General features: G+C 39.3%; 1 protein-coding gene across 1 annotated transcript in view; it reads left to right on the top strand.

Moving 5' to 3' along the window:
• The window catches only part of nxph1 (neurexophilin 1), a 50,377-nt gene extending 25,414 nt beyond the window's left edge, over window positions 1-24,963 (top strand). Inside the window, exon 2 of the mRNA XM_046418323.1 lies at window positions 22,852-24,963. Coding sequence (XP_046274279.1) covers window positions 22,852-23,607 — 756 coding nt within the window. The 3' untranslated portion in view covers window positions 23,608-24,963. The remainder of the gene's footprint in view (window positions 1-22,851) is intronic.
• The last annotated feature ends 1,105 nt before the right edge of the window (window positions 24,964-26,068 follow it).

Below are 26,068 nucleotides of genomic sequence, written 5' to 3'. Positions count from 1 at the left end.
AGCACAGATCTGATATGGAATTAAAGGGCCAATTAGTCCTCAGGTAACGGGTAAGAGCTCACGTTCCTCTGCTGCTCTGCTTTGATGAGGCACAGAGAGAAAGACGTACATGGCATGAAATCCAGAGAGTGGTGTTCACTTAGCAGCCTCCACCCTCTGGCTTCAGACACGACACAGGCCTTTGATTTTTCCCATTAGCAGCCAGAATAGAGGAACCACTGCCTAAACCTACCTAGCTTATAATGTTCAAAAATGAGCAATGTTACCCCCCCAACACACACACACACACACACACACACACACAGGGACTTCTGTCAGCCTGATAAGGGTTAATCTCAGCCTAGCTGCTGTTCATTTACAGCTGAGCTTATCCAGAATCCACATTAATGTCATGAGGCAGACCTCATATCCACTCATCCTGGCCTCTCACAGGCTGTAGTACTGAAATGCAGGTGAGCACTTATAGTTTGCTTCATTGGAATAAGAATGAACCCCCTCCACAGTAGTGTGTTTAAGAGGTGCAGCTGGGCAACATGCTTTGAATAGGAAGCAGCTGGTGTGAATTTAATTGGAATAGAATGATAAGGCTAGCTAAAAGCCATTGATTGGCTGTCACTTTGATTCTGTTATTAAAAAAACAAAAAAAACCCTATAACATTTCTGACTTCTTTGAAGTGATTTCAGAGTGTTTATCTTGAGATGGTTTCATAATTATTAGATTTTCACTTTATTTCTTGTATTTATACCAGTCTTCTTTTAATAATGTCTACTTTGCATGTGATGACAGCAGCAAAAAAACATGGTACTCATTCATTTGGTCATTATTTTTATTGGAATATTTATGATTGCATAAATATTCTAATTAGGATCATTCATGAGCAAATATGAATAATATCAGCACTACAACTAAAACCACTTATTGTGTTTTTTGGAATTTAAATGGTCTGAACGGAGCAGTTACTGCTGTGTTTTGTGTTGAGACTACAGCGTCAGCAGCAGCTCTTTGAGATGTACTGAGGCACAGCATGCTAACATTTGCTAATTAGTACTAAACACAAAGTACAGCTAAGGCTGATGGGAATGTTTTTGAACAGATTGTGAGGGGAACATGAATATCTGCAGCAAACTTAATGTCAGTCAAGCCAATATTTGTTTGTATATGACACCCAGAAGCACAGGTGCAAGCCTCATGGCGGCACCTGACTTTGGCATCCGAGGTCAGAAGATCACCATAGTCTGGGCAGAAGTGGTGGATGATCAATCAAGCAAGCAACTGACCAAAATCACAGCCAAATAAAATACCTACACTAGTGTAGCTAAACACCATTTCTTATTTCAAAGTTACCTGAGTATTTCCTAAAAAGTACAAGGCCAATATGAAGTAATGCCTTATATAATGTTATCAAGATAAAGTCATCAGATTCATTTGCTTTTGCAGTTAAGTTGTATCTTCAAAAGCCATTTCTTCTTGTTTGCCTTTTGCAAAAATTATGCTTCTGTGATGATAAGAGTGCTTTCTTTCTTTCTTTTTTTTTTTTTGTCTTCAGGTTTAACTGTGGCTCATCCCTACCGACTTGTAGTTATGGTGGATGCTGATAGCAGTCACACTGCATTTTTAATTAGGAATTTTTCCTTTCTGCCCCCCCCCCCAGGCCACTTTTTAGTTTTTAAATGTCTCAGCCTTGTGTCCATGCTGAATCAGACTTGTTGTGATTTCTGGCACTCTTCCTGCATAACACGAGTATATGGACTTAAATGAGCTGCTACCATTATTGTTGTTACCATTATTGCTATCATAATCACCATAGTACCTTCTGTATACTTCATTGTCATTATCATTATCTACAGTTCCAATATTTCTGGTGTTATTACTGCTGCTATGCATCTCTGCTTGTGTGCTCCTTCTCGCACGCCCCCCCATCCCTCTCTCTCTCCTTGTTCTGTCTATCTCTTTCTCTCAACCCAACCAGTCAAGGCAGATGGCCGCCCATCTTGAGCCGGGGTCTGCTCCGAGGTTTCTGCCTTCTAAAAGGCAGTTTTTCCTCACCACTGTCGCCAAGTGCTTGCTCAAGGGGGAATGTTGGGTTCTCTGTATTACAGTTTAATTAAAGAGTTTGGTCTAGACCTGCTCTAACTGGAAAGTGTCATGAGATAACTTTTGTTGTGAATTTGCGCTTTATAAATAAACTGCATTGAACTGAATTAAATGCACTGATTAATTCATGGTGAGGGGTATATAAAAAAACAGTTCCCTTAAATCTCTTTTGGAAAGCAATGTAACTGTTCATCATCTGTTTTTGACTTTTGCTAGCTTGTTCAGGTGAATGGCGTCCCAGTGCTACATATTGCTCTGTGGGAATCCTCCAAACAGAGTTTTAATGATTTCTGCTGCTAGCGTTTCTTGATTTGTTTGTGGTATCCCATTTCCAGCACAGTCACTTTACCACAACCTTGTAGCTTTCTTTTGTGCAGAGGCACTCTTTTAAACAGAGCGTAATTCTGAGGCAGCTGAGGTTAAAGAACTTAAAGTCTGAGACCTTTTCTTTGGAAGAGAGCACATTTGATTTTGATTGATTTTTGAAATTCTGAAATGAGGGATGCAGATATATATTGAACAGATAAATGATCAGCGTGATAATGGGAAATTTATATTTTTTCGCATATCAGCCAATAATGAATAGCTGATAGATAGAGCCAATAATATGAAGCCAAATTACTTTCCTTGACTTAATAAGCTCAGCATCTTCACACTCTGATAGTCTAATGCATCTCTATCGGCCATGAGGAACTGGTAATTATGGTTTCAGCTGAAAAAAAATACACATAGTACACACAGTACACACAGTACATATAGTGTATCCCTATGTGAGGCATTTTTGGATCTGGTCTTTTATCAAAAATAACAGAAAAATTAAAAAGTAGCTTATTTTCTGCAAGCTTTTCCTTTCAATGGGTAAAAAATGAATGGAGAAAAGCAGTTGCTTCAGCTGCATTAAGTGATACTTTGGCCACTTGGGGTCAATTTAACAAGCTTTAATACAAAACTGACACATTATAAAATTTTGCAGTAAACCCGTGAGCAAACAGTTGCCTACTTATACATCCAACAGACACAGAGGGACATATGCATTCATTTCAAGTTAATATGACTATTAACCACTTTTCATGAGAACCACTGTTCTCTGTTCATGTTCTGATTCAGTGATTGTACATTTAAACATGCATACTACCCCCACTTCCTCTTTAATGTCACCCCATGACCTGAAAATCAGTGACAGACAGTAGCGAACTGAAAATCATTGCTAAAATGCAATTACAGGCAGCCAATAGAAAGAGCTAGAGTGAGGCTGTAACTACATCTTTTTGTCTCAGCTGAGTTATTTATGCCCTCAGCTCTTATATCATATTGATTACATCTTGTCATAGCTTTGAGATGGTCTCCTCTGGTGTCAGTGGAAGTAAAAATGGTGGTTCATTGGATTATAGGTGTAATTTGATTTCAGGGAACAGCTCTGCATAGTAATAAGAGGTGTCTGCACTCCGGTGGCTCTCTCTCTTCACCTGAGTGCTGTTACTCCCCAGCCTCACACAGACCCCAGGTCAGCTCCAGCAAACCCTCAGTTCAGCTCTACTCTTGTGAGAAGAACAAACTTCATTATGTGTATAAGAGAAAATCAAATAAAGCACCAGACTGGTCTCCATCATATTGCTGAATATGTATTTTGCATGTCCCAGGGACTGAACAGTCTGGGGTTTGACGCAGAGGATGTGGAGGAGGCACACCCCTATAAAACATCATCCCTGTAAACTATCTATCTGTCTATCTATAATATGCTCAAGTATATGTAATAAAAATGACATTTATTTTAATGTTTACTTTACATTTGATATAGTGAAACCTTTTTAAGCTTCAGTTTTCAATTTTATGTTGTGACAACTGCTGTACTTACGGTCCTAATATTCTTAGGCTCTACAAACACTTGCTACTTGGTTTGGAAAAGATTATGTTTTGACTTAAAATACCTAGTTTTGTCTCAGACGCCTAAATGAACCAGTTTGATGGCCGTTTGATTAAAGTGGTCTGTGTTCTCTTGCTTGGCAGCCACTGCACCACGCCCCTCTCTGCAGATTTATTGAATATTATGCTTCTATGGATAAAATCTAAATTTGCGGTATAGAAATTGTACAGAATTCAATCAGGAGAGACTAATAATGAGGAAAGGAGAAAGAGATAAGTGAATATAATGAATTTATTGAAAATGAGAACTGATCTTTGGCACTTAGACCCCAGCAGGAAGTAGAACACCACAGAAAAACATCTGATGAGCGAAGTGCTTCCAGATGAAGGAGACTCCACAACCCACACCCCCCCAGAGCTCTGACACTGGTGGTGGTGATGGTGAGGAGCAACGATGACTCATGAGAAAGACCTTGTAGCGGTAGGAGGATTTGATCGAAGCCGGGCATCCATGGAAAAGGTGGCGAAGGGGTCGAGGTGTGTTGGCGCACAACAGGAAGCTGAAATGACAGCTGAATGACATCAGAGACAGAGAACTTACTTTTAAATTTTGACAGTTGGCAAGTGATTGGCTGAAGGAGTAACGTGGCACATTGTGATTGGAAGATGCAGAAAGTGAGATGGGGAAGACCGAGGATCGAAAAGAGAAAGAAGGAAAAAACAAAGACGTGCAAAAGAAGACTTTCGCTCAGCTCCATTGACATGAATTTTGTGAACTTGTACTTGCTCCTTTCACCATATACATGTATGAGTCACACTGCTTTTTAAACCTTTGAATGAGTCCATGCAATGGAGGCTGCAGAGATTTGTATGTTTATTTGAATAAACGTAGGGGGTGTGGTTTGGACCGCCCGCTGTCAATCAGCTTAACGATGCCCAGCTTCATATGTCTTATTTAGTGAAGAGCATGTGTTGAGTGAGGAGGCGACTTCCAAGTTACACTAATGCTAAATTTGAAATCAAAATAATTATGCTAATCCATCAGCAAAGTGTTTGAACAACATGCTCTGTATGTGTGTGTGTGTGTGTGTGTGTACAGCAGCAGACTAACTCGGGAACCAAAACAAACTCTTATGTGAGGGGAATTCCCCAAAAACGGTCTAATACTAGCTTATTGAGAAGCTCAGAAGTAACAAATATTAGCTTAAACTGTGCTCTGCTCTATTCGCTTCCTGCTTTGTTGAAAATGATCTTCAGGTTCGGCATCCAACATGTGTTGTTTTGAGACTCAAAAAACACAAACAACAACAAGTAGCTCACTAAGGGAAGGGTTTTGAAGTTGTTGGTGAGCACATTTGCGCACTTCTAAGTTTTATGTCTCTCTCTGGTGAACCATCTTTGTTTTGGTGTCCTACTTTTGACAAGACACAAATCGAAGACAATGGAACAATTATCTCAAGACCATGCACAAAGCGGAGACCTGGTACTCCTGTCCTCAGACACTAACGATCAGATAGAAAATACAATTTCAAAACAGCTAGTGGGGAACCACAGGATCTAGTCAAGGTTAACATCTCTATGCACAGAAGTCAAAATGTTAATGACTTGCTCTCTATTAGATCCGCTCAGTATCCTGAGAGATTATATTCAACACCACGCTAATCAAAACACTAATTACATAAAATAAAGCAGCCTTTGCAGATGGCAACAGAATTAACAGTTAATTTCTATTTAATTCAGCTAATGTTGATATGCATATTTATCTTATTTTCATGATGTTTGTTATTCTTCATGACTAGAGAAGCTGCAGAAACAGCTCATTATGAATAATGAAGCAAATAACAGCGCACATTTCATGCATACTGTACTTTAAGCAGCGTGTTTGCAGTGTGAATAATTCAATGAGATTTGTCTAAGTAATAATCCTTCACAATGCATCCTTTACTGAGAGGAGGAATAGACAGAAGGTGCAGAAGTGGTTTGCTTAAAAGCAGTCGAGGCGATGACGGGAATGGCAATGGAGGCATGTGCTGGGGGAGTTATTGCTCCACTTACTTTACAAACTGAAAATCTCATTAAGTGTGACACTGAAGATTAGTTGAGAGGGACCAAAGTGGAAAGAGAATGAACTCACAAAGGGGCTGTGAGGAGGCTTTGGCTTTGTTTGCCATCATTAATTCAGCATTGAAGCAGCTCAGGGGGAAGCTCCGAGCCGCTGATCAGAAGAGCTGTGGATATGACAGGCGAACAGGTGCCCTCTTTCCTCTCCAAACACTTTTCCCTTTTAGCTCCCGTCCTCAGGTCTTAATTGAGGTGAGTTGTGCATTTGGGCCATCTGCGTGCTGACAAAATAAAGCCGGCTTTGATTTATGGTACCTCGAGACATATTAGCTTTGGAATTTTCCTGCAAGAATCTCAACTCCACTTGTAAACTCAAAGACAATGAGAGTGAGAGAACAATTTTTAATTTTTTTTTTTTTAGGTTTTATTGGAATGCACACATCAGATGCGAACCAAGAGTATACAACACAGTTTGTTTTAGAAATGGAATTTACTCCCTGTTTTCTCTGTCTGTCACGTTTTGTGACAGAGAGAGCAGAGAAGAGAGGCCATGGAAAAACTGAGACAGCTCTATCCTGGTTGCTACATTTATACAGTCCCAACCTTACACTGATACTGGCAGGGGGCTACCCAGTGCTGCACAAAGGCCCACAAACAGCCTGAATAAGGAAGTAAGAGGTCAGGTTCTCTGCACATACTGACACCATTGCACACTATTAGAGGCCAATAAGTAATTACTGAGAGAAATTACATTTGATTGTTATATTATTAAAAAGTTCTAAAATTAAAATTATACCTGTAATCATGCGTGTGCACATAAGATAAAATAGGCTTTCCCGCTCTGGGGAAATTCACATTGTTACAGCAGCACGAGGATAGCAAAAATAAATGTGCAGGTAGGTCAAGTAGAAAAAGATATATAAAGAAAAAAATAAACATGGAAATTTACGCCCTTTTTTAAAGAAAAAAAAGGGCGGCCTGCCAGAGTTGTACAGTCTTACAGCAGCAGGGAGGAAGCACCCGCGGTAACTCTCCTTCACACACTTGGGGTGAAGCAGCCTGCCTCTGAAGGAGCTGCCCGGTGTTGTCAGAGCGTCATGCAGAGAGAGTCGACTGTTGACCATGCTAATAGCTTTTTGGCAAAATAATTTTGACTCAAGGTGTAAGAGTTTGTTTGCAACTTGTCCTCATCCTTCTACGAACCTGTCTCATGAAAAAGTATTCTTCTACCCCGAATCAAGGTGTAGCAAAATATTCGAATGTGATACACTGCATTGAGGGATTGCTAGCAAAACAAGCATATATAAGCCTTGAACACTAACTTTTTGTAACATTTTGGGAATTTTTCCAGACACTATACATTGGATCTATTTCATACTCAAAGATAAAACAAAATAAAATGCTAAAAATTGTGCTATTCTTTCCGCTGTCTGGCATACTACAAGCTGCTTCATAAAATCCAAGGTTATAAATAGCATTAGGTTAAACTTCTGCATAATTTCTGCAATTCACCTACAGTTCATCAATGTCCAGCTGAACATGTGATTTTAAATCTAATGCACAGATCAAGATGAAATTTATCGAACACGTTCAGAGATCTTGTGCCATCTTGAACAAATCTCTACAGATGTTTCTATAATACACCTTTTCATATATATAACAAGGTATCTCATAATCTTATCAGGAGAAGTCCATTAAATTAACTGAACACATAGGAGTGATAGTATTTTCAGATGTAAGGCCTCATTGCTAAAACCCTAAATATGTCAGCCTCACCCTAATCCTGAGTCCGGACCCAAATACTGTCCCACCCAGACCAATAACCGACAAACTATTGAGAATTTAAACATTCTACACTACACAGTGTTTCTGTTTCAACTGGCACAGCATTTCTCGCTTTTATGGCTCTAGCTGCCCAGGAAACTCACAGACGAGTTGCATGCATTGAACACCATTTCAAGTGATGCTAATCGAAGCCAATTAAATGTGTGTATTCCGATAAGCATTATGACGAGATTCAGTGAGATACAAGATACATGTACAGGGAGAGATGAGATGAGAGGCAGCAGTAAGTGAGTCAGAGAAAGGTCATTTCGCATGGTGGGCTCTAAAAAAGATAAACACTGCTTTTAATCAAGAATGGCCAGACTTATATTCTGGTTCAAAACTAGTTTGTCTCATATCTGAGAAGTGGCCATTATTAAAATCAGCAATGTAAAGCACCACTACTAGACAAAGCACAGAGCATCTTTTGAAGAGACACACCCAATCAAATCTGAACTGAGGGTACAGAAAATCAAATACTTTAACTCACACTGAATCAGGACCCAAGTTAGATATGATGATGTTCCTGACCCTTGCTTGAGGAAATGTTCTTTAACAGGATCCCTGCTGGTAACAATTAACAAATCACCTACTGAGTTTGGATGCGACTGATGTGCAAATAGATCACACACATATGCACAGTCTACACATTTGCACACACGCAGAGCAAGAAAGTCTGCTCTAATGATGTGCCTAACAGTCTGTTTAGGCAGCTCAATAGAAGGGCAAAGTGTGATATTCCAGCAGCACTTAGCAGCAATGCGACGCCAAGCACCAGTAGTTTAATTCATGGTGTGGTGTGGGTGTTGATAGCTGTTAGTGGCTGTGTTTCATGGCTTATTCTGTCTGAGAAACACTTTATGGGATGTGAACACAGGGACTGAGAGCAGCCTCTGAATGCATTAGTCATGTCTGAATGTACAGCTCAATGTAGCTGAGCAGAAAACACATCAAAGGATAGCTGTGTTAACCACAGAGTCTGCAACACATGTAGAATATTGGGCAGCCCGCCATAAAGTATTTTTTCATATTTCATATGTTTTTTTTTTAAGTTCTGCTTTATGGCTTCTTAGTGCACTTTGCAAACACATCTTCCAAATGCAAACACACTACATAATCATACTCTCAAAACCTGGAAATGATGCAGGGCCACTTGTATGCAGTACACTTTATAATGTGCAATAGTACTTCTATATTTAGCGGTGTTAACACACTCCAATTGTTGTGCAAAACCATACACAACAGGCTAAGGGTGTAAGCTTTAGATAAGCACTGGAGTGTCAACAGTCGGAGGACTATACTGACATGCAACCACAGATCTGAACCAAATTTGAAACAAACAAACAAACAACAACAACAACAACAACAAAAAAACAATTCCAATGAACTTTTTTTTCTTTCTGTGTCTGTGCTTATTGCCTGTAGCTTATATGTGTGTGTCTGTCAGTGTATGTCTGCTTTCTCCTGCTGACAAAGTTCTGTCAACATGCTTACTGTACTTAAGGCTGTTACATGCAACAGTATTATAAAATAAAATGAAAAACCCTTAAAAGAAACTTTTTTTTTTTTTGAGTGAGTACACTCCTTGATTATAATATCAGCTGATTCTGCTCACAGTCTGTATTCTCCATTATAGCAGTACTTATTTGCTCTGTCCCACTTAAAGTCATGCAGTGCTTCCCTTTAGACAAAAGAGTTGAAAAATATATAATGTTGTCTAGTACTCCACATTGCTCACACTTGAGGCACACCGCCCCCCATGGGCTGTATGTTGTGACTACCTCCCTGAACTGCTGTGGCTTCAATGTTTTCACTCCTAACTTGGTCATTGCCCATAAAAGCTCCAAACTAATATTCTTTATTTACCCCTCTAGCATCAGTTTGCATCAGCATCAGCTGTCAAAGCTCACATGACGTGACAGGAGTAAAACTGAGCTGGCAGATCGTATGTGTCCATACAGACAGTGTCACTGTTTCCACTGCCAGCCTTATCATTTTACATTGATTTGGCCTTTAATTCGGTAACAAAGACGACGCAGTATTGCAGTCTGAAAGAATAACCAAAGATTTGGGATGGAAGGATGAAGATTGTGTTCAAAGATATGAATAGGGTCAAGGGGAAGGGATGAAAGGGGGAGATGAGAGTCATGGGAGTGATTGGGAGCCTGAGGGTGGAGCTGTGCTAAGGAACCCAGGGATTGAGACTCAGGATGGGAGAATGTCTCGATGAGCATATCTGCTCATCATCCCCGCGGGCTTCTATAGCAGAATATACAGAAGTGTGTACAAGTGTAAATTCTTCGATGGTGGAAGAAACTGGAGCACCAGGTGGAACCCATGCAAGGGAAGATGTGCAGGATCTGTGTGGGGTGGCTGGCGGGGAACGAGAACTACTCTATAGAGGTGAAGCTGACTGCTGGTGAACCTTACAAGAGAGGAGAACAAAGAAGAAAAGAGGGTTGGGGGGAGGTTGTGAGAGCTTGAGACAAACAACAGAAAAGGGGTTAGACCCCCCTATATAAGACTGTGCAGGTGGTTGAATTGGTGAGAGAAGATGGTGTGGTTAGATTTCGTTTGGACAGAATAGGGGATCATTTCAAACAGATACAGTAAGTAGTGAGTAGTAAAGAAAAAAAACAGATCAGATCTGATGTCAGCAGCTTATATGCAGGCTTTGGAAATAGTTGCTCAGTGTCTGATTTTCTTTATGTATCATTACTATGTTTCTTCAGTTCTAGGTGGCATGTTGGTACAGTGGTTAGCACTGTCGCCTCACAGCAAGAGAACTCCAGGTTCAAGTCTGGGTTGGGGCCCTTCTGTGTAGAGTTTGCATGTTCTCCCTGTTCCTGCAAGGGATTTTCTGGGGGTACTCCTTAGGTGTGTGTGTGTGGTGTGTGATTGTCGGTTTTGTATGTTATCCCTGCAGTTAACTGACAACCAGTCCACGGTGTACACCACCGCTCGCCCCAACCCCCCTTCAATCCTGCAGAGATAAGTGGTATAGAAAATGGATGGATAGATGCTTCTGTTCTTTTAATAACTGCAGCTAAAATTCGGCTAAGATTACACTACACATTAAAGCAACAAGGGAAAAAAAATGCTTGAACATTTTTTACACATATGCTCAAATAAAAGATTCATCAAACTGTTGAAGCATTTATCTGATCTCTAATCAGTTCAAATGCTGAATGCTTGTATGGGTGAGGGAGGGACTGGAGTTAGAACTTGTGAAGATGCTAACTCTTCTGTACCATTCTTTAATGTGTTAGTATTACCTTATGGATAGTTGTTTGTTAATATTTGATAAACAACCACAAACACAACTGTTTGGACACCATTTCATCTTGTTATGTATCATTGTGAAATCCACAATGTACACAAGTGTTCGTATGGTTATCACAAGGTCCACATGTCCACACGTCCAACCAACTACAAACCGCAGTGTTAAAGCTTGAATTAAAATTACAGTATTTTTCTTCTATGGTTTATGCTGTTTTGTGGCATTTTTAACTTACAGACTTGCAATAATCAAATTGCTGTGTATGTGTACTGTAAAAACTATGCGGTCTGATAACATCATGCCAAACCAAATACTCTTTGTAAGAAATCAACTTCATTTATCTTCAAGATAAAACACGTTTGCTCGATTTGCTCTGATTTGTGCATGTTAGTTATCAAGTTAAAAAGGTTGTTGAATTTAACATTTTACTTGCCACCAGCTGAAACAAAAAAAGTAGCTGTACAATCAATGATTATTGTACAACTCCCAAAGTGGGACAGTGTATGTGAGTACATGGGGATGGCTCACCCTGTAAAATGAACATCCATACGGGCTTTTATACAATGTTCACTTATCAGTGTACAGCCTGTGAGGGCTCAGTTTTCTCTTACGTTGTGCTGAACTGAAGGTTAATTGTCCGTGTGTTCAGGGTCACTCCTTCTTAGTACTCCTCTTCCTATATTGTTAAGCTAGCACCCTCAAATTTTCCTCTTTCTCTTCCATCCTTTCTGTTTTCATTCTCTGGAGCTTTCATGAGTCTTCTTTCACACACCACATTGTGCTCAGACCAGCATTTTATTCCAGCCCTGCTTTGCAGCTCCCTCAGCATGAGTATGATGATTGGAAATTTTCGAAAGGGAGAGACATTCTGTGGCTCATCTCATCTCAGATCTTTTGTCTTCGGTCTTATTTGACAATTGAAGTTAGCCCACTCATTCTCTTCCTGGGTTTTGATCCTGTTTGACTTTGTTTTTTGCTTGTCATATAGCTAGAATTAACAACCATAGTTGCATATTGTGGTCATATGTTCCTCAAGTTTCTGTTATTGGTAACAACTACAGTACAGAATGAATTAATACAATCTGCCCTCTCAGGCCATTTGCCTCTTCAATCACTGAGGTGAAAATTACCATAGAACTCACAATACAACATGGATTGCAGTGCAAGTGTTGTGATTTGATTTATTTCCCCAGTCTTCAGCTGATGGCAATAACACAGACACATCAATAATACCTGCATGTTCAGTAAAAAGTGACAAGTTAATTACAAGAACAAATGAAAGTACTCCTAGAAATTCTTCTCAGAAGAGCACAGTTTAGAGCACCACAGAGAAAATCTGTGTAAATGAATTTTGTTATAAGGATCCAAATGAGGCATAAGGAGTTCTTGGAGATGGAACTTGGATTTAACAGCATTTTCTAGTTGTCCGTGGTTCCAACATGTATCAGAAAACAGCCTGTTTTTGGCAGCTGGGAAGCCAGAGGGGGATCGTGTCCTTAGGTGGCCCCTTGCATTTGCCCTTGTTGTTTTTCTGAGCCAAGCCCCTTGTCCTAGAAAATTTACATTGATTTACATGAGATGACGTCACACATCTTGGAAAGCAAATATAGTCTGAAAATACAGCCATTTAAACATTCATAAAGAAGAGAGTAACGTGACAGTTTACAATGTCACAGTTATTTTTTTTATAATGGGGGTCTATGGGGAAACTGGACTTGCAAGAAAGCTGACAAATACTGTATCACTATATTTGTTGGTGTTTTCTGCTCTGGGGCTGGAACTTAAGCTCATATTTTGGCTGAAGTCTTGAACTGTAACCTTTGATTGGTGTTTATTTCCACAGTTCAATCGATATTGTTTTGTACTGTTTCATTTTTTTGTTTTCAGTCAGTAAGTCCTTTCAAAACAAATATTATATTATACAATATTACTTAATAACATACTTATACACTGATCAACCATAACATTATGAAAACTAACATGTGAAGCGAATAACATTGATTATATTGTTACAATGGCACCTGGCACTAGGTCGGATATATTAGGCAACAAGTGAACATTTTGTACTTGAAGTTGATGGGTTGGAGGCAGAAAAAAATGGGCAAGCAGAATGATTTGAGCGACTTGACAAAATTGTGATGGCCAGTCAGCTGGGTCAAAACATCTCCAAAACTGCAACTCTTGGAGATGTTCCCAGTTTGCTGTGGTCAGGACCTCCCAAAAGTGGTCAGAGGAAGGAAAACCGATGAAGCGGCAACAGTATTCATGGGTTCACTGATGCAGGTGGAGAGTGAATGCTGGCCGGTGTTTTTCGATCCAACAGAAGAACTGCTGTACCTCAAACTGCTGAAGAGGTTAATGCTTTTTCTTAAAGACAGGTGTCAGAACACACTGCACATTGCAGTTTGTTGCGTATGCAGCTGTGTAGCCCCTGACTGGTCAGGGTGTCCATGCTCACCCTCGTCCAACCCCAACAGTGCTTACAATAGGCATGAAACCATCAGAAGTAGACCTCAGAGCAATGGAAGAAGGTGTCCTGGTCTGATCAATCATGTTTTCTTTCTGGATGACCAGGTGCATGCATGTCACTTCCCTGGGGAAGACCTGACATCAGGATTCACTATGGGAAGAAGGCAAGAAGGCAGAGGCAGTGCGATGCTTTGGTCAGTGTTCTGTTGGGAAACCTTGGGTACTGGCATTAATGTGGATGTTACTTTGACATGTACCACTTAGTTAAACATTGTTGCTGACCAAGTACACCAAGGTATTCCCTTATAGCAGTGGCCTCTTTCAGCAGGATAATGCACAATGGTTGAAAATGGTTTGAGGAACACAACAACGAGTTTTGAGGTGTTGATCTCAATCTAGCCAAGCATCTGTGGGATGTGCTGATAAAATAAGTCCAATCCATGGAGGCTCACCTCACAACTTACAGGACGTAAAGGATCTGCTACTGACTGCTTTGTGCCAGATACCACAGCATACCTTCAGAAGTCTAGTGGGGTCCATGCCTTGACGGGTCAAGGCTATTTGGTGGTAAAAGGGAGACTTACTTGATATTAGGCAGGTCTTCATAATGTTACGGCTGCTCAGTGTATTCTGATGTAAAGAAATAAAATTTAGTATAGAATTTGCATTCACCAGTCTCTCTTTCACTCTCTATAAGCTTTACATATTCAGATATATCATTGTTAAGGGAAAGCTGACATATCCCCATAACTACACTACATCTCTGGAACTAATGTTGATTTCTTGGTTTTGAAAAGGATAGTATACGTCCGAAGTAATACAGATGTATAAGCATATGTTAGTCAAAAAGAAGCAGTTAATGACTGCAAATGTACCAGTAGAGGTAAGTGCTAATTAACATAATCTCAAGGAACAATACAATATTGACTTTTAAAATGTAGTTGTGTAGTCTCAAGTAATCTCAACCTTAAAATTGTACTTACCCTATCCTCAAGGCACTGAATTCCAAACTACTCTAAATGATCAAGCCAAAACTTCACTCTTTTCTCACACTTATTTCAAATAATTTTTAAGCATTCTGGCATGAGCCTGACAATGTTATAGAAGTTCAAAGCTAATCCTGTGGACTACTCCTTTAAATGATGGATTGACATCTCATTCAGGAAATATTGATTGATTGATTGATTATATACTAGTTTTATTACATAACAGAATAATACAAGCAACAGGAAAAGAGGGATGTCAAAAGGCTGCAGTGAGTGCTAGGACACTGGTGAATGTTAATGACACTAAAATGATAAGGACCTATATTAACCCTAGAACACTAACGTCGGGTGATTTTCACCCACACAATTTTGAAGTGATCGAATTTTACAACCAAATGAAGGGATGTGTTGATACTTTCGACCAAATGTGTGCTCAGTACAGCTGTGAAAGAAAAACCAAGAGGTGGCCACTGTGTGTCCTATATGGCATGATGAACGCTGGTGTGATAAACTGTATTTTATCCGAGATATTATATCGGGTAAAATATACCCAACGTTAGTGATGGTGTTACTAATTTTAACGTTAGTGTTCTAGGGTTAAGGAGCTGTATAACTGGAAACTTGTGGAATGATGTTCTTAACCCATGCTATACTTACTTATATTGCCTGATGAAATCTAGCCTGACTTTACCATTATGATGAGTATAAATCCCAGACAGTCATCAGACAGCTTACATCATGCTCTGACACACATATGCACACACACTGAAGCAAATGGCCTGTGACTGGAAACGACAGCTTGAAACTGTTTCATACTAAAGCTGAGGTCAGAAGGTCAGTAATATGGAAAGAAAAGAGGGTGTGACAGAGGAAAGTAGAGGTATGTAATGAAGTCACACACACAGCAAAGGCTGAAATGTTTGTGAAAGTTTGGGAAATGATATGTCATATCAAAAAGGTTTATTTATTTTAATGAAAACTGGTATATTTCTGTTGCTTGAAGGTAAAAACATGAGCGACACAGACCCCAATAAAACTTTTGAGAGTAGTCAAGCAATTTACAATTCCACAGTGCGCTGCAGCATGTGCTGACACTTTAGTAAAGAGTTCAGATTTGGACTGAATAGTACAGACAGAGATTGCGCTGCTTGTCTTGCCCAGCAGTCTTCCTTGCCTGGGGGCAACCAAATGGCTGTCTGGCTGGTAGTCAGGTAACTGTGAGACCTGTGCTGGCCATGGTACCAGCCATGTTTACCAGATGCACCGTTCCCTCAGGTGAACGTACTACAGCTGGCAGCTTCAGGATCCAGCAAATGCACTGGCCCTCAGCCCAAAACATGCTGGATGATGCCTGAACCTGAAAACTGCACAGATAAACATGTCTGTATGCACCGCATAGCCCACCTACAGGTAAAGACAAACAATGACCAAAAATGAACAGCCATAAACTGCACATTTATGCTCAGTGGCAATCATATGACATTACTACAGTTATGTGATGAAGACGGTCTAGCTCTTCAGTGGTGTAACATTTTTAAGCATTAGCATATCAATATCAGTATCTTCGGAGAGGGATGGATGTAAATTCCCAAGGGAACATCCTTGACCCAATTTATTTAGACTATGACGGACAAAACAAGAATAGATATTCTACAAACAAGTAATTTAGAGAATGTTTTATCTGCCTGAGTGGACCATGAAAAGCTTATTAAAACTGAATGAAACATTAGGTAAGCCATGCAGTATGCTATATTTCTGATCCCTGCCTCTGTCACATGTACAAACAATAAAGAATGTATTCTACTACCATCACAAACTCTTCAGTTTATTCAAGATCTGTTGTCATGCTTATTCATGCTATTTCTGGTTGTTATACAAAAAAAATGAACCAATGAGAGCTTTGCGAGCAGTATTAAGAATTCAGAATCAGAATCAGAATCAGAATTCCTTTATTTATCCCTGAAGGGAAATTCTTGAAATTCAAGAATTCAATTCAATTCAGTTCAATGCAGTTTATTTATATAGCACCAATTCACAACAAAAGTTATCTCATGACACTTTCCAATTAGAGCAGGTCTAGACCAAACTCTTTAATTAAACTGTAATACAGAGAACCCAACATTCCCCCTTGAGCAAGCACTTGGCGACAGTGGAGAGGAAAAACTGCCTTTTAGAAGGCAGAAACCTCGGAGCAGACCCCGGCTCAAGATGGGCGGCCATCTGCCTTGACCGGTTGGGTTGAGAGAGAGAGAGAGAGAGAGAGAGAGAGATAGACAAAGAGAGCGAGGGTGAGGGGGTGGGGCGTGAGAGAAGGAACACACAAGCAGAGATGCATAGCAGCAGCAATAATACCAGAAATATTGGAACTGCAGATAATGATAATGACAATGAAGTATACAGAAGGTACTATGGTGATTATGATAGCAAGAATGAGAATAACAACTACCTACATAGCCAACTAGCTAAATCCATGAATCGGACAAATGGGCATAGACATAACAATAACAATGTCAGAATGAATGAATGTGGCAAAATAAAATGGCATTGATTATCAGGCTAATAAATACTGTCCTGACGCTGTAAATTCTCACCAGATCACCAAATTGCGAATTAACATGCCACTTAAAATATCCTCCAACAAATGCACCATTAGTCACGGTTTGTGTAATATTTGCTGAAATGACTGTGTCCATCTGTTTTAAAAATACGCAGCCGCAAGGACCCTTGGTTGTCTTTGAGGCCATTTCTTTGTGGTAATCTGCTTCAATACAAATTTTGTTTGGCAATATGCACCATTGAATCCAAATAAAAACCAGAAAGGGGTAAGTATACTGCGCAGTCCAGGTCTGTATTTTTCCTAAACGACAGAGACAGAATTTATTTTGTTAAATAAATGCCCAGGTAATATGGCCCTGCTGTACCTAACTACTTGTTTTTCAGAGTATTTTTATTTCATGCTAAACTTCAATTTCATTTCATTTTAGAAGCAAACATTGTACCTTTTATTCCTCTACACACACATATATTTATATATTATATAAGTTATTTCTTTCCAAACAGCAAAACATTTATTACACTTTCCAAAGAGAGCAGGTGTCGACCACGCTCTTCCCATAAAGTAAAATAAATTACACAGTATATAAATTTGTTAAAATTAACTCTCTCTCCACTGGCTTCAATATAAAAATCCATCAGTAATAATATCAATGCCCAGTAATGTAACACTGGTAAAATTTTGAATGAAGATGTACTTGCAGTGGATTATTGTTATAGTGCCACATTGCTACATTTACTTTAGTAGTTATTTGAAATTGTCTTCCATTGCTGGTTAAGATGACATAAATGAAGGTCTGATGCTGCTGTGTTACTGGACTGTATCATAGATTTTAATTCGGTAGCTGACTATAAGTGCAAGGACTGAATTTCCATGAGGATTAGAAGAAAAAAAGAAGTCTCTTACAGTGACTGCATCTCAAGAGCCATGTCTTGTTTTTAGTTCACTTTTTTAATGCCACTGTGGGAAAAGGAAATTTTCCAGATCCTTTCCATAAGCAGGCGCATTATCATAAATCCATTCCAATGTAATCCTCACCAACCTCCACCAACCTAGGGCATACTTCAGTGTAAGAAGGCCACCTCACCTGTTTGAATAGGAAATGATTGCTGAGTGTGTCTGCCTCACACATCCAAGTGCTCTCTGTGTTTAACCCTTCAGGCTAAAGATAGATCTCCTGAGACCCTCTTCAGCTCCACCGAGTGAGCTGCTAAGTTCAGTCAGTTTTGTTTGTTTCTTCCCTTCTGATTTTCTTTATGTATAATATACAGTTGAAACCAGATATTTACATATACTTAAGAAAAAAAACAAAAACTTTTTTTTCTTTACTGTCAAACATTAAATCAGAGTAAACTTTTTCTGTTTTAGATCAATAAATATTAACATATTTTTTGCATTTGTTAAATGTCAGAATCGCAGAATCGAGCGAGGGAGAGTTTTATTTTTTTAAATTACTTTCATCAGTCAAAAATTTACATACACTTCCTTAGTATTTGGTAGAATTGCCCCAAAACTGTTTCACTTGGTCCAAATGTTTCAGGTATCCTTCCACAAGCTTCTCACAATAGTTTGCTGGAATTTTGGCCCATTCCTCCTGACAGAATTGGTGGAACTGGGTCAGGTTTGTGGGCCTTCTTGCTCACACATGCCTTTTCAGTGCCGCCCACAAATTTTCTATGGGATTGAGATCAGGGCTTTGTGATGGCCACTCCAATACCTTGACATTGCTGTCCTTAAGCCACTTTGTAACTAATTTGGAGGTATGTTTTGGGTCATTGATCCTTTGGAAGACCCATTTGCGCCCAAGCTTTAACTTCCTGGCTGATGTCTTCAGATGTTGCTTCAGTATAACCACATAATTTTCTTTTCTCATGATGCCATCTGTTTTGTGAAGTGCACCAGTCCCTTCTGCAGCAAAGCAGCCCCACAAAATTATATTACCACCCCCATACTTCAAAGCTTCGCCCTTTTTCCTCCAAATATACCGTTTATCATTATGGCCGAACAGTTCAATTTTTGCTTCGTCAGACCACAGGGCATGTCTCCAAAAATTAAGATTTTTGTCCCTATGTGCAGTTGCAAACTGTAGTCTGTTATTTTATGCTGGTTTTAAAGTAATGGCTTTCTCCTCCCTGAGTAACCTTTCAGTTCATGGTGGTACAGGACTCGTTTCACTGTGGATAATGACACTGTCTTACCAGCTTTAGCCAGCATCTTCACAAGGTCTTTTGCTGTTGTCCTGGGGTTGATTCACACCTTTCGCACCAAAAAACATTCCTTTCTGGGACTCAGAATCCGTCTCCTTCCTGAGAGGTATGATGGTTGTACATTCCCATGTTTTTTATACTGGCGTATTAATTTCTGAATGGATGATCGTGGGATCTTCAGGCATTTGGAAATTGCACCTAAGAATGAGCCACACTTGTGGAGGTCGACAATTCTTTTCCTGATTTCTTGGTTGATTTCTCTTGATTTTCCCATGATGTCAAAGAAAGAGGCTCTGTGTTTGAGGTGTGCCTTTATATGCATCCACAAGTGTGCACCAGTTAACTCAAATGGAATCAATTAACCTATCAGAAGCTCAGAATGAAATCATCTGGGGTTTTGTTTAAAGACACAATAAACTTAGTTTATGTATACTTCTGACTGACTTCTGATGAAAGTGATAAATATATACATAAAAATTCTCCCTTGATCGATTCTGACATTTAACAAATGCAAAAAATATGTTAATAGTTATTGATCTACAACAGAAAAAGTTTAGTCTGATTTAATGTATGACACTAAAGAAAAAAAGTTTTTGTGTTTTTTTCTTAAGTGTATGTAAATAGTTTCAACTGTAGAACACATTCCCCCAGAGTTGGTCAGTTTATTATTTGACATTCCGTACTTGCTATGAAGTTATTTTTTTTCATTTACCTGTGAAATCAAATGTTTGGTGGTCAGCAGCGATACGTTTTTGCTAGTAAAATTTTGGCATTTGACTATGAATATCAGTTTTAGTCACATTTAAGTGAAAATTGTTAGTTTTCATCATTATAAACTAAAGACGTTCTATAGTGTATTGTGAATTGTTCTGTCTTAAAAGCAGTTTGATGTTACTGCTTTTCTCATCTTTGATGTGTACAGTCATCATGGCTTCAGGTGTTGCACTTGTCTGTCAAGAGCTTAGCCGCGAAGGCACTGTTTACTTGTACATATACCAGACTGTAATGCAGCAGACTGACTCTCTCTGTAGATCCAGTAGTCATGTGTAAACTCTGGCAGTCACTCACTGTGGTTCTTGTGTGTGTGTGTGTCTGTGTGTGTGTGCGTGTTTTAAGAGCTGTTGTTAAATTGAAATGACTAATTACTGGCATATCAGTACTGAAAAGCACTGAGTGACATTTTCATTTGTTTACTTCTTGTTACTTTTTTAATTGATGTAAATGAACTCGTCATAGTTCATATTGACAAAGTTACCAGTGTTGCTAATGAGACTCACAAGTGTTTGCTAACATGCGTGTGTGTGATGTAAGTATCATAGACAGACAAGATACGTATTATAAGAATAATTCCACACCCTTTCCAATGGCTTTGTGAGATTCTACTAAAGCACAATGTTATTCACAAGTTTATTCTGCCCACTGTGTGTGGATGATAGATGTTTAAGGGTAAATGGGTCTGGATGAGATGAGGGACATGGTAAAATGGCAATATGTGATGCCCTAGAAATGAGATGGGGCTCAAAGTTGGGATTTGAATAAATTAGGATCTGGGAAGCTACAGAATAATAGAAAAATCTCAAAAATACAACAAATAATGGACTTTTCTTTTGATAAAGCAAACCTCCATCCTTCCTTCTATCTTTTGTAAAACAGAATTAGGATTTTGGCCAAGAGTACAATCACTGTTATCCAATCTTCTTTTCAAGTTTTACTGCAAACTCAGAGTCCCCTCAGAATCATATCTTCATTTTTATTCTGCTATCCAGTTTGTGACACATGTTACAGTACAGGTATTGTCTATAAAGTAACAGTATGTGTAAAGCTGTCTGTATGTCCCTGTGGTGTTGAAATATATGCCGTGAGGCAATTCAATTCGAAGGACCAACTGATTGGTAGCGAAACCTTATTTTCCAAGTATTGATCCTTGGGGCAACCTACAAAATGCAAAAACCTCAGCAAGATGGATCTGCTGTCACATCTTACAGTAGAAATCAGGCAATCAATGTCACATACCTCCACTGGGAGCCTGTAAGAGTGTAATTCCACTCATCGGCGCTAACTAGTGAAAACCCTTGGGTTCATCAATCATCAATTCAAGGACCACTCTTTAGTTAATAGTCTGGTCTTTAGCCGCTGAACGTCCACTGCATTTATCTGTGTGAGCCGGCGTATACTCCTTTTTTTGACGGAAGGAGGAGACTGCAACAATATGTTTCTCTGTTCCCTTTCTTGTTCGGCTTGCTGCTCTATAATTCCCAATTTGGAGCTGCCTGCTATCATGATTTGAAATTGAGGCTTGCAGCAAAGATTGATTATCTCTAACCCCCAACAGAATACATTTGATTGGTCAATTTTGTAGAAAACTGCATGCTTCACTTTAAAAGTCAATATTTCCTGAATTATATAGATAAGTAATATCTCATGACGCATGATTTCATCCAGTACAGAAGTATGTTCTTGCACTGGTGGGGACAGCTCAGGTTTTTAAGAGCCTTAAACTGAGACATTTGCTACACTCCCATCCTTGAAATTCCTCAATTCTTTAATAAAAGTACAGTGAAACTAGTGGCAATGGGAACATAAATTTATGAACAGGAAAACAGAAAACTACCATGAAGTCTTTTAAAGATGCATATTTTGTTATATTTCCCTCACCAGTGCTGCTGCCTCTCTTGGTCAGGACTCTCTTGAAGTTTTTAATCTCAATGAACCTTCACTCCTAAAAAACCAAACTTCACACTTCCAGTAGAAATGTTAAAACTGGTAGTGCAACATCAGTTCTGAACTACATACAACAACAATATGATAGACATTTCTCAGTGTTCTGTTCACATTTTTAAGCCTATCATTACAAGCAGTTGTTAACAAGTTTCATATGTTCTGAATGGCTAAACCTGGATCATTCCAGGTTGCTCTGAAGAAAATATTTATTCATTATTACATATTTTGGTTAACTTTGTTTTCCATATCCATATCCCATATTATTTTTACAACATTTGATTAATTCAAAACATTTGTATGGGCTCATGGATGTACATTGAGTTTTGATGGGAAAAAATCCTTAAAACGATTTTACTTTTGTCCAGAAACTAAACTTACTGCAGACTAAGGCCTCACTGCAACTGGGTATCCTGCTCCCCTTCCTGTGCAGTTTTCAGGAAGTTTGATGTTGTTTGGTACCTCACACAACAACATAATAGGAACTCAAGCAAATTGGTCTGTCTGCTCACTAGGTTATGTGACTGATTAATCGTTCTTCCATAAAGTTGGTCTCCAAAAGTTGAGTTCGTTTCAATTTTTCTGCCTGCCTACTGCCTAAATGCTTTACCTCTAAAAAAGGATTGCAAAGACTGCCGTTTTCACCACAATGTCTGATTTGTGTAAATGAGGCCTAACAGGTTAACAATGCAAACAATTTATAAATAACCCATAAATGTTTAGATGATGACAATATGGGCCAAGGACATTAAACACATCAGCTGACAGATGTTTTATTTTCTTTTCTTCAACAGGTTATGAATGTCCATGCCTCAAAGTCAGACGTTGTCAAGTCTGGAAGCCCCAAATCCACACTAAAGCATATATGGACAGAAAGCAGTAAAGATATGTCCATCAGTAGGCTGCTGTCACAGACTCTACATGGTAAAGAGAATAGCACAGCCTTGGACCTTCGCTATGACACTCCAGAGCCATACTCTGAGCAGGATCTGTGGGACTGGCTGAGGAACTCCACAGACTTGCAGGACTCGCGGCCGCGGGCTAAACGGCGGCCAATGGTCAAGACAGGAAAGTTCAAGAAGATGTTTGGCTGGGGAGACTTCCACTCTAACATCAAGACAGTCAAGCTCAACCTGCTGATCACCGGTAAGATTGTGGATCACGGCAATGGCACCTTCAGTGTCTACTTCCGCCACAACTCCACAGGCCAGGGGAACGTGTCCGTGAGTTTGGTCCCTCCAACCAAGATAGTAGAGTTCGATGTGGCAGCACAGCAGTCTGTCATTGATGCCAAGGACTCAAAATCCTTCAACTGCCGCATAGAGTATGAGAAGGTGGAGAAGGGTGCCAAGAACACGCTTTGCAACTTCGACCCATCCAAGACCTGCTACCAGGAGCAGACCCAGAGCCATGTCTCCTGGCTCTGCTCCAAACCTTTCAAAGTCATCTGCATCTTCATTTCCTTCTACAGCACCGACTACAAACTGGTGCAGAAGGTGTGCCCAGACTACAACTACCACAGTGACACTCCCTATTTCCCTTCTGGCTGATGTTCCCTACACTCACATATGGAAAATTGGACGAGTGGAGCACAGACTGGGGCTTCTACCCATACCAGAGAAAAGTGTATGTTAAACGTACTGTCCCTAAACATGTCCATTCCAGAGTGTCAGCCATTTCAACTTTTTGTCCAATTTGATGTTCTGAATATTGCAGAGAGAGCAGTTTCTTTTAACTGTTAAAAAGTTGGTGTATAGGATAGTGATATGCTTAAAAATGACATGAAAAACTCTGTGATTACTAAGATTTTATCATGTAGAATTTTGTTCCTGAGTTATGTTTTGTCCCTGCTCAAAATTGTGGAGATAGCAGGGGCTTATTTGTCCTTTTGGGATTGTTGTCACTATTAAACTCTACCCTTTGTTGTTTGCATAATGTTTAGTTCACACTTTTCAAAATAGGTGTTAATTTTGTTTTCCTCTTTTAGCATATCTCATAGTCAATGCTTTAACTCTCTGGACTAGAATATGGACTGTTTGCCCCTGCTGTGCTATTTATGCTCTGCAGTTTGTCCTGCATAACTGAAAAACAAAATTAACTCCTCATTTAAAAGAATAAAACAATAAAATCCTCAGATGTTTTTACAAAACTTAAAAGGCAGCTGAAGAGGACAGTGAACATTCAAATGTGGGTTTGATGCTTTTAGAAGTCTAAGGTTGGTACCTATCTATGTAGGGGTAGGCTGGAAATGAATAGGCTTCTCCTTCAGGTGATTTTCAGTTAGGGGAGAAAGTGTGTTGACACAGTCAGGTACCGTGACACTGTCTATCTTCAGCTGGAGTCAAAGTGTTCCTGCTAGTGCAGCTAGATGTTGAGTTTGTGGGGTGATCGGTTCATTCTGATTCTGATTGAATGACTGGTCACCTGACTGACTGATCAGTGGGTTGTTCGTGGGGAATGGGGCTTGCTCATTGTCACTTAATATATCAAATGTAATGTATTGAATTCTATATCTTAGAGCCTAATTTGTATGAATGGTTTGTATTGTACATAGTTTATCCAAACTGCGCTGCTTCTGTACATTCCCCCCATGAGCTGTGTGTTTTGACCCTACTCCCAAAAAATCCTTTTGTTCACTCCATTTATGCTTGTTGTTGGTTCCTCTAAAAAAGAAAACAATGTTGCTGCCCTAGATGTGAATTTCATGAAAACAGCAATCCTGTACAGAAGCTGTAAAACTGACTAAATATATTAAAGTATTAATTGAAAGTTTCTTTATTGGGGGGAAGCCAGGGGTTGGAGATGTACATATGAATTAAAGAATACAGTAAATTTTATCAATTGAATGTTGGTTTTTGTGCGTTCTTTCTGTGAGTCTTGCTCTAATAATGAGTCAGCGATGATTTGTTGAAGTCAGTTTACATATGACTATACATGTCAGAAGGCAGTCTCAATACGCTGAATTATAACAGAGTAACTGTACTAGGTTGTAGATGGTTACACAACCAAAATGCCAGATTAAATGTTGGCCTCGTACATTCCTGTAAAACAATGACATGTTTAAACATCACATTTCTTTACATTTTAGTTTTCAGCTTTATGTTGAGACAACACTTTGCTCAAGGTCTAGTTAGGTTTAGGCACAAAAAACATTTGGGTAGGGTTAAGAAGACTGATTGATTAATCTTGTCATTCCTGTTTCATTCCTCAGTTTTTTCACGAGATTTCTTTTTTTGTTTTCAGAATTCGTAATGTATTATTTTGCCTATATGAACTGTATGACTTGTAGAATTACAGCTGGCACTGGTATCCACAACAGCAGATGTAGCACCAATCAGTTTGATTTGTAATGTCCTTGGTGGGGTCTGAGATCCCCATGCTTTGAACACTGCACCTGGCAGACAAGAACATTAATACTGGGTGCTTGGCAAAGGTTTTTAACACTCTTTTGCAATATTTATTAAATACATTGGCACTGAATGTAAATTGTGCACTATTGACACATCCAATATGAATGTAATTGTTACTTTTGGAATACAGGGTTGGATGTCAGCACATAGTGTCAGAAAATCTATACTGTCCCTAATACACTATCCCCGTGTCAAACAGCTGAGCTGAGATGATCCATCCATTATCTAAAACTCTGCTGAGATGATGCTGTAGGTGAAAGTGTCAAGACACCACAGCTGAGATGACTTAATCCATAAGTGATTACCTGGAGTTCACCGTTTTTGTCTTTACGAGATGAAGATGAACCCTGAGCAAGGTGTATGATGCTGTACATGGATGCTGTCATCCTTGTTCAGTTTAATTTGTACCTGAAACCAACAAGTGCCCCTAAAACTGACAGACAAAAGAAACTTACAGCTATAACCAGGAGGTTGGAAACATTTTCTCTTTATACACTTAAGGAAAAACTATGATATCAGCTTTGGTATTATTTTCATAACTTTATCCATAATTTCTTTTGGTTATGACCAAAACTACTGATAGCCAGAGCCATGAAATAAA

This window comes from Scatophagus argus, chromosome 17 (genome assembly GCF_020382885.2).
Source record: "Scatophagus argus isolate fScaArg1 chromosome 17, fScaArg1.pri, whole genome shotgun sequence".
In the NCBI taxonomy this organism is placed as follows: Eukaryota; Metazoa; Chordata; class Actinopteri; family Scatophagidae; genus Scatophagus; species Scatophagus argus.
This window is presented reverse-complemented; position numbering and strand designations above follow the sequence as displayed.